Raw genomic sequence first — 10,316 nt, 5'->3', positions numbered from 1 at the left:
ACATTTTGCATCCTCAAAAATGAAGGCCAATCATTTTTTGCGCTGACATTGCAATTCATACTGTCATTTGGTGAAAGAAGTGGCCTCTCATGCTTGCGTTTTAGGTTCGTAGCACCCCAATAGCGGCAGTTACCATTAAGGTGATAATGAGATTTATCCAAATATGTATGTTGTTTACAAAATCAAGGCTCCAGCCCGAGAAAAGCTCCATATCGACAGAATTTTCAAGTAGCCAGACTATTCTGTATTCTTTATTGTACACACAGCTAAGACAATAATTGCGAAAGGTCATAAAATTTGCAGTAGGCAGCGGCTTGGTTCTGCCCCTGGCATTGCTGAAGTCCATGGGCGACGGTAACCCCTCACCATCAGGTGGGCCGTATGCTCGTCTGCCTACAAGGGCAATAAAAAAAATGGCGAGCTTAACTCAACAATTGAGTTATCTACCAGCTAACCGTTCTTAAAGAGGGAGAGCTTTACATAAGTGGGACTACATACAAGTATGCCTCCGCGCCTCCCAGATTCGATGCGTTGATGCAGTGAGCTAAACCATTTCATTTTGAGACCCTTTGTATTATTACCCTACTCAGGGCACAATATATAATTTAAGCTAACGTTAACTGATGGTAATGAAAATTAACTACTCCACATGGTCTTTTGTTTCAGTATCTATAAATATCCAACCTCACATAACGTCCGGTTTATATGTGACGTAAACTGAAGTGAAATGGATCACCCTTCGCCTAATAAATTCGTAACTGCGAAATAAAACCGTTTGGAGTTTTGTTACCACGTTTTACGTGTTTCTAGATTGTAGCTAGGTCTGCGAATGCGGCTGTCATTACATTGTTGATTATTCATTGTTATTTGTTAGAAATTTAAGATTCTTTTACCTCAATCAATGAACGAATTCTCTTCGATACGTCAATGTATAGACTGATTTATACTTAGATTAACCTTGACTAAAATCGTGGAGAAGTTAATCCTTTGCGTTCTCCAAGATAAGAATGAAAAGGGTATGCTTATCTAAATACTAAGGATCAGAGAGAGATATGTAGAGAATTTATTCACTTTATTATAGTTACTTTTACCAAAAGACTAAGACTTAAAATTTTAAATTGCTTTTTAATTTTGGGCCGCATTTTACGTAAGTACAGTCGCAAGTTATATAATTATTATTATGTTCATTGTTTTATGACCAAGCTACTTTCTGATGTCAATCGGCTTTGGTAATTGTAGATTTGGGATGTGTTAATGCGCTTAAGTTTTTTTTCTTTAGCATGGACAAACTATCTGGTGGTAGGATCTCTTGTGAGTCCGCAGGTACCACCGGTCCGGTTTCGGTTTGAAGGGTGGGGTAGCCGTTGTAACTATACTAAGATCTTAGAACTTATTTCTCAAGGTGGGTGGCGCATTTACGTTGTAGATGTCCATGGGCTCTAGTAACCACTTAACATCAGGTGGGTTGTGAGCTCGTCCACCCATCTAAGCAATAAAAAAAATATATCCCACGGCCCTCCTGGTGTTGACTGGAACTAATATACATCAACAACATAAATACTACCACCGCCCGTCTTGAGAGGTGAGTTCTAAGTCTGTTCTATTGTACAACGGCCGCCCAAACCTTCAAACCCGTATCTATCCGTGCGCGCTTGTAAGATGCCCCCTGTCCACCAGCAAATTAATTAGCACGTGAAATAAGTTAAGTATGTATTTCATTAGAATAATTTGCAACTGCCTGTTTGATTCGAACACCAGCACAGTTTATCGCTCGATACACCTTCGTACCGGGCTTTGTGTCGTTTAGGGTAAGTGGTAAATAAGAGAAGGACAGTATTACTAATACATTGGAAAATAGCACTGAATATTAATTAAATCTCAAATACTCTTACTGAGCATATTGTGAGATAATTTCATATTAAATATACACTAGATAATGACTTTGAAAATACTGAGCTTTGGTGGTTTTTTTTTTGATAAATTTTTTTTTTAGAATGTATATTTAAATACGAATTACATATTGATATTATATTATATTATTTTCTCTCAATAAAAAAAAAGTTTATGTTGATTATCGATAAAGTTGATTATTGAAAACACGAATAAAACAACATTTTCTGAAAATAAATCGTTCCTAGATCGATTTATCGCCCCCGAAATCCCCTGTATACTAAATTTTATGAAAATTGTTGGAGCCGTTTCCGAGATTCAGATTCTATTATATATATTTACAAGAATCGGTCGTTTAAAGTTATAAGGTATTAAATAAAACAACAATTTTGGGAAACTTTTATTCATATTTTTTTCCATGATACGATACAATATAAAACTGGGGTTATCTTTTTTTAAATCCATAACAGTAAATTTGTAAGTAAATTATTAAATGATCAAATTAAATTAGCCATAACAATATTTATAGTGAACGCGTAAAATAAAATTGTAAATGATGCTGATTAATTATTTATTTGTTTCTAAGATTCTCGCTACAAACTTTTTTAAAGAAAAAAATGTCTCAAATAGACACAAAATAGGTACTTGACTCCGTGACGGTCGTCAAAGAAAAATATAACTTAAATTTTAGCAAAATAAATTTGAAGTGAGAATTTTTAAGGCTCTTAAGTCTAGTGACGGGTTCTTTGATAAGCCATTAAAATTTTCCGTCGAACATTGAAATGCTAAATGCTTTCCAATTACGAAGGGAAGAAAAATATAACGCAAAAGATTTTTTTTAATATGATTTTTTTTATTAGTTCAGTATGCGTTAAGCTTAAGGATTAACATAAAGCATGACAGTGTATTTAAAATTAAATAAACATGAAATTAGACTAGGTATTTTAAAATATTGCTACACAGTGAAATCAAAGTATGTACATCACAAAGTAAATAAAAGGCTTTATGGCAGAAGAAACGCTTTTTCTTAAATGTTTTTCGGACCGAAAAGAAATCTAATAAATGTGAAAAAGTCTGATTCAAATTTAAATCAAATCAAGATTGTCCTTGCTTGAAAACCGGCGACGACGTTTTAAGTAGACGTGATCCGAAACCTTACGACATAAAAATTGTCATTGATCAATAGGATATCGAATGTCGGGTGTAATAGAGCGACATCGGCGGTCTATCAGACATTCACACTAGTCGCGAATTTGACGCTCTGACACTACCACTCGGCTCGCATCTGTCAATCCGATCATTCCGATGTTATTGATGCATTTCAATTTTTATTCGTGAATAAAGGTTTTTTTATCTACCCACCTGGTATATGTTGGGTTTTTCGAAAATAGGTTGTAGAGGACGAGTATTGGCTTAAATTTGGTATTTTGGTAATTGGTAAAAAATAACACAAGAAGTCCATAACAATGGACAATAAAATTGAAAAAAAATATTGCTTATAAAGACTCTGTAACAATTTTACTGTGGTACCAATTGCAGTATGTTTAATAATTATAGCCATCCAGTTTTCGGTTGACGTTTAATGGTTTTGACTTCTTCAATCTTCTTGACTGGACGGAGTGGCTCCGGTGATGCCGGTGGTATGAGTTGCTCGGTGCTTGATGTTGATGTTAGGCGATTCGGTGGTGAAGGCGGGGTCGGTGGTCGCTGTATTAAATAAATTAAACGTAGAAAATATTATTATATCATTTAGGGACTTTTAAAATGTTTTCGCGCGTAATTTGAGCCTTATTTCTTCTAATGTAGTGACATTTAGCAATTTGATTGAAGTTAATGAATCGATACTGTGTGTGGTTGAGCTTTCAATTAAACGCAGTAAATTTTAAAACTCTAAGCATTCTGTAAATTATCTATTATCCTATATATATAAAAATGAATTGGTGTTCGTTAGTCTCGCTAAAACTCGAGAAAGGCTGGACCGATTTGGCTAATTTTGGTCCTGAATTATTTGTGGAAGTCCAGAGCAGGTTTAAAAGATAGATAAATATGAAAATGCTCGGAATTAAATAAAAATAACAATTTTGTTTTTCCTTTGATGTGTCCCCCGTCGGACGGATTACTATTGTTTGTTTTAAGTTTATTTTCTACAAAAGTTTAGGTCTTTTATTTATCGATTGAAGCAATACGAAATCTGCCGGGTTATTAATAAATTTAATGTATGTTGTGATTATTGAATGAATAACGAATTATTGAAAGAATAAATTGAAACTTAATACTGTTATAATTTGGTTAGAAAATAATAATACAGATACAATACAGATTTTAGTGGCATACCGTGGATGTGGAAGTCGATGGCTGTGGGGAAGTGGCTCGCTTTGGAGTAACAGCTTTCGGTGGAGAAGGAGGTTTGGAATCAGTCACTGGAGCTGGGGCGTGTGTTGGAGGAGTACATGGTGTCACTTCCATGCTTGGAGCTAACGGCGCCTGTGAACATTTGTAATTGTTTACTCGCTATGTTTACTAACTATTACGAATCACCGGTCTTTCTATAGATTCGGCACATCAGTCGTTTCCAGTATTCAATATAGGACAGTTGTTATTTAAAAATACTGCTGTTGATAGATCGTGTTTGAAGCAGGTTCATCGCGTGGTCATGTACCAACCAAAAATCAAATACCAACAACCAAAAATAACTTCTTTCTGTGAAGCGATCATGTTTTCTGGTTTGGAGAGCGGTGCGGCCGTCTTACACTGTGAACAAGACTTCGAAGTCGTGTTTTAAGGATTTACTGCTTATCAGGTGGGACGCTACCTGGACCTTAGGGCCTGGTAATACAGCGTCCGGCTATTCATTAGGGTAGATGTAAACACGACCTCATTCACCTTTAGCGTCTACTACATTCATCTAGTTCATTCTAGTATCAGTGTTATTTACTGATTTGCCTTTTACTTTCTGAATTATTTCTTCACTGCCCGTAATGTACCATTGCTAGTAATGGTGGCCGGGCGTTAATGTGAAAGAAAGATAGTACACAGATAGTAACATAATACAATTAAAACTTCTATCTTCTCATCATGATCATTCTCCTGCTCTTCTCCCAGTCACCTGGCGTCGGCGCAACATGTTTTCTCCTTCCATACTCCTCTATCATAAACCATTTCTTCGCTCACGCCCCTCTTACACATATTGTCTTTCACGCAATCCATCCATATCTTCTTAGGTCTACCTCTTCCTCTATGTCCTTCCACATTCATAGTTAAAACTTCTATCTTCTGAGCCCAAATATGTTGACTAAGTTTTGGAAAAATCTAAAACAGAAAAGGTGTTGTTCCTTACCTTTGGTTTGCTTGGCGGCGGTGGAGGAGGCGGTATGGCACCTTCAGTAGGCTTGATCTCCGGGGCTACTGGTCTCGCGACGGCTATATCCTCTGGCGTCTTACCGTCATCTGCAGTTGTTTCTGACGCCTGCTGATATGCAAACTGCTTTGTAAAGGCCACTATCTAATTTGTTTTTGATATTTTAAAGCTGTTTGATTAAGCCGATCATCATCTGAATTTGCGCTCACTTGACCTGACCTGACTTATAGTTTTTACGTAATTTTATAAAACACAAACTGAGAAACGTTTTTTTATTTGAATACCGTTAAAATACTAGGGAAAACCGGATCACCGCTTTGTCTGTTCATATTTTACCATCGCAGCGCAAAATGTCGTATACCTAAATCCAATGAGATCTAGCCGCAAATATTTAAGATTATAAACTTTTTACAAAACACTTTTATTTTATTACCCATATATAATACCTAATTACTTTTACTGGTGGTAGGAGGTCTTATGAGTCCGCACGGGTAGGTACTCTACCTATTTCTGCTGTAAAGCAGTAATGCGTTTCGATCTGAAGGCCGGAGCAGTCGTTACATTGTCAAAACTGGGACTTAAAGCTCATGTCTCAAGGCGGGTGGCGGTATTTACGTTGTAGATGTCTATGGGCTCCAGTAACCACGTAACACCAGGTTTGCCGTGAGTTCGTCCACACATCGAAGCAATAAAAAATATAAAATTACATATATGTCAAGTTACATTAAAGCATATTTCTTCATGTCATACCTGGTGGTCACCTTGTGACGGGGGTCCTGGAGTTTTCCTTTTGATAACCTTCGGAGGTGATTCGCCGGTAACACGTTTTGCCTTCAGTGGGCTTGGTTCTACGAAAGAAACGAACTCGACATAAAATACGCTTGGAAATCATAAGATTTATAAGTATTTTTTGTGGTGGAAGACATCAATTTAACTAAATAGCTAATTTTATTTGAACTTGTACATATGCATATGTGATTGTTTTTGCAAATCGTTCATCAAGCATCAGGGATCGCCTTTTTATTTGGTTTGTAAGTGTAAGTTTTAAAGTGTAAAATGAATGTACCAGGTTGTGGAGAAGTTGCTCCCTCAGGAGTGGGGCTGCTCAGTTTTGGCACCGGACTTGATGACTCGGGTACCGGACTGACTACCTTAGGCACCGGGCTAGGTCCCCGTGATGATGGATCAGGCGAGGCCGCTTTCGCCAGTGGCTGTTAACAATATTCAGTTACAAAGGTTTATTTTTCAACTTTATTTATAATAAAATAACTTCTTTTTACATGTACATTTATCGACATTTTTGCAAAATTTTCAGGAGAGCCATTTAAAGCTTAAAATTTGGACAAAAGATAATTTACTTTAAAAAATATAATCTTCTTCAGCTATTGCAATAGAGTGAACTCAATCGAAGTTCAATTCGAACTGTTCATGCTAATACCAAATGAAACGCACCAACCACCAGGGTTTAAGCAAAATGTCGATTAAACCGCCTTTTGCCCCTAGATATAAAATTGTTGAAAACATCCAAATTTCGCGAGTCACACGAAAAAAATCGAGAAAGGTGATCAATTGATTTAAATACTTGTAATTGTTTTTTTTTTAAAAAATATCGTACCTTGGGAGGCACAGGACTTGGAGTACGTGGCTTGGGAGTGATAGGTCGACTTGCTCCACCAGCAGACAGTAGGAGTCCAGCTGCACCTTCTCCTAAATCAAGTATATCGTATCTTCAACCTCAGTCATGTTTGTATCGCAACTTCTACAAAAGTAAACACTGGGCGAGTAAGTTGACAATCAACTTAATTCTAGGCAATCTCTGAAGTCTGTTACATCTCCCGGAAATAAAAGTCTTATTTATGTTTATTTAGAGGGGCGTTGATTTAGAACAATGCAAAATTGTATTAAAAAGTTATTAGATAAATGTATGAAAATTAAATAATGTCTGATACATTGCTAATGTGAGATGAAAATTTTAAATAATCAACATTGGCCTTTCGGTATGTATACCGTTAAGGTTAATATTGATGATTACGTATCGTCCATGTCAAAAGCTCCACATCTAAATCTTATCTATATTATTAATTTGGAAAGATAACATTGAATCAAAATTGCCTTTTCTTGGGCCGTTAACGAGGTGGATCTGGCTTATAATACCACACCATCACTAAACACCACATACTATATAAGACAATAAAACAAAATATCACCTGAAGGTTTCATAGGGGATTTAGTGGCAGGAGAATTAATGTCGACTGGCTCTCCTACTTCAGTTGAGATATCTTTTATCAGCTCCAGCAGGGTGTGTCCGGGAGTCACTGGCATTTCTATAGGAGTACCGGCGCGAGAACCTGTACAAAATAAAATATAGATAACACGCAGAGTAACTTGTACAATTGTAAATCCTATACTATAGTGTAGTAATCACATCTGTCGCAATTTCGAATCACTAAAAATTCTGTCCACTTTCATATAGTTTGTTAAATTCCTAAGCTTTCTCGTACGAGACCAAATAAGAATAATTTCTATAGTTTACCTCACTTGATTTATACACACGAAACCGCGACATAGTCACGTAATCTTTGATGCTATTGATTATATCATAGCTTCTGTATTGGTTCAGTTCCAGAGACATCTAAAATCTAACTCTCTGTCTATCTTTCAGCCCACAGACATCTGCTACAGGACATAGGCCTCCCCCAAGTCCCATTGATCGGTCCTGCGCTGTTTGCATCCAGCGGATTCCAGCATGGCTTACATCATGATGGGGATCCGCCAGATGTAAACAAATGAAATCCCTCCCCTACCCAATATAGCTTACATCTAAAATGTACAACCCCAAATAAGAAAGAAAGAAAAAACATGTACCTGGTAGGGGAGACCGTAAGACAAGTTTTCTGGCCTCTTCCATAGCGCGCTGTAGATTCTGTTGATTCTTGAAGGATTCCCGACTCCGACAACGTCCAATTTGAGATCTGTTGACAACAAAATTCCTTAAATACCATGGTTGATCTAAAAGTGACTGTAGTGCTAACTATATAGTAGTTGTTTTCTTCGTGTTTTTATTGCTTAGATGTGTGGACGAACTCACGGCCTACTGGCTGTTTACTGGTTATCGGAGCCTATAGAAATCTACTTAAATGCCGCCACCCACCTTCAGATATGAGTTCTAAGGTCTCAGTATAGTTACAACGATTGCCCCAACCTTCAAACCGAAACGCATTACTACTTCACGGCGGAAATAGACAGGTATACAGAGGTTTTCACCACCAGTACAAAAGCGAGTCGATCCTGAACTATTAACTAAATATTTGAAATATTTTACAATAATATAAAAATCACTACATAGTATAAAACAAAGTCGCTTTCTCTGTCCCTATATCTGTCTGTCCCTATGTATGCTTAAATGTTTAAAACTACGCAACGGATTTTGATGCGGTTTTTTAGAGTGATTGAAGAGGAAGGTTTATATGTATAATAACATTCATTAAATAGTGGAGAAATCAATAATAAATTACAGTTTCCGAAACGAAGCGAGGGCGGGTCACTAGTAGAGATATAAGACAGATTAATAGATTTTGTGTATGATTAATTGTAGATTAATTACAAAAATGTATAAGAAACATAGAAGAGACTCAGAACTCGTGTATTAAGATGAATGGCGAGGTTAACGTGTGTCGTTAACTCGTGTCTTAAGATGGATGGCGAGCTTAACGTTGTTGATGTCTAGGGACTCTGGTGATCACGGAGCACCAGATGGACCGTGAGTTCATCCATCCATCTATGCAATTAAAAAAATAGTCAAGATTAGTAATTTATTCTTATACTATAGAGTAACGCCACAAAATTTAGCAATACACATAGACATTTCTGTATTGCATGTTGACTTACGAAATACCCGTTCCCGCCAGGGTCTGGTCCCATTTAGCGTTGGTAGTATTTGCGATCGCCATCTTGGCAATCCTGCGGAACCTAGAGAGTCCGTCTTCATTTGCAGGCTTCTCCTCTTCGACTCCCGCCACGGCAATTTGGAAGTCTTTCATCAGACGTCGCTCCCAAACTTTTTGCTTGCTGCCGAGAACAGCTGTGAAGTAATAAGAATGATATTCAGAAATTCAGATAATCTTTGCTACGTTGAACCTTACTATAATTGAGGCCGTCAGCGCAAAAGTGGCCTAACCCACAATTTTTCATATTCATGCTTATATATTGCAATTTATTTAAAATATAACAAATTTTGATGGAAAACCGGCCTATCCATAGTTTCACCCAGAGATAGCAGATGGCTTTGTAAACATTATTTTTGCGCATATTATTATTGCTTCCGAAGCAGTGTAAAAGTAAATTCAAACCTCATTATCTCCATAGTAGAAATATAATAAGCTTAGGCCGCTTTTGCGCGGACGGCCTCAATTATTATAGTGGCATCAGATAATAATTAAACTATTTACCCCAGCCCAATGTTATTAAAACTGTAAGGTACTACATACTTACTCTTTTCTTTTTTGTCAGTGAAGGATACATCCATTCCGTTCCTATCGAACACTTCGAGGAGTTCATATCGCAACGCTGACACGTCTCCTTTCAGCTCGTTGATATCGTCTTCTGTCACTGGCTCATCATCCATCTTCCTGTGCATGGCGGAGACGTATCGCCAGACCAGCGCACGCATCACTGCCGTGTAACGGACATCGTGTTCTTTTTCTTTTTGTTCCTGGTAGAAGCGATGATAAATGGTTTAAAATTAACATTATTACTGGTGGTAGGACCTCTTGTGAGTCCACGCTTGTAGGTACCACCACCCTGCCTATTTCTACCGTGAAGCAGTAATGCGTTTCGGTTTGAAGAGTGGGGCAGCCGTTTTAACTATACTTGGGACTTTAGAACTTATATCTCAAGGTGGGCGGCGCATTTACGTTGTAGATGTCTATGGGCTCCAGTAACCACTTAACACCAGGCGGGCTGTGAGCTCGTCCACCCATCTAAGCAATAAAAATAAAAAAACGGTTGAAAAAATTTCGCTTTTCTGGATCAAGATAATTTAATTTGATTCGATACGCTCCCGTTTGGT

At 37.3% G+C, this 10,316-nt stretch overlaps 1 protein-coding gene across 2 annotated transcripts in view; it reads right to left on the bottom strand.

Moving 5' to 3' along the window:
- Positions 1-2,277: 2,277 nt before the first annotated feature.
- trpl (transient receptor potential-like) overlaps positions 2,278-10,316 on the bottom strand; it is a 30,801-nt gene continuing 22,762 nt past the window's right edge. Inside the window, exons 15-24 of one of the 2 annotated variants that reach the window (XM_089739536.1) lie at positions 9,740-9,959; positions 9,137-9,329; positions 8,114-8,220; positions 7,456-7,596; positions 6,864-6,955; positions 6,315-6,459; positions 5,999-6,096; positions 5,228-5,356; positions 4,225-4,374; positions 2,278-3,597 (exon numbers count right to left, since the gene is read on the bottom strand). In XM_089739536.1, coding sequence (XP_089595662.1) covers positions 3,442-3,597; positions 4,225-4,374; positions 5,228-5,356; positions 5,999-6,096; positions 6,315-6,459; positions 6,864-6,955; positions 7,456-7,596; positions 8,114-8,220; positions 9,137-9,329; positions 9,740-9,959 — 1,431 coding nt within the window. In that variant the 3' untranslated portion in view covers positions 2,278-3,441. Of the gene's footprint in view, positions 3,598-4,224; positions 4,375-5,227; positions 5,360-5,998; positions 6,097-6,314; positions 6,460-6,863; positions 6,956-7,455; positions 7,597-8,113; positions 8,221-9,136; positions 9,330-9,739; positions 9,960-10,316 lie in introns of both variants that reach the window. The other variant, XM_028169556.2, reaches the window with a different exon arrangement.

Source organism: Bombyx mandarina, chromosome A1, assembly GCF_030267445.1.
Source record: "Bombyx mandarina strain Sakado chromosome A1, ASM3026744v2".
Lineage (NCBI taxonomy): Eukaryota > Metazoa > Arthropoda > Insecta > Lepidoptera > Bombycidae > Bombyx > Bombyx mandarina.
Note: the sequence above shows the minus strand (reverse complement) of the source record. Positions and strands in the feature narration are given on the sequence as shown.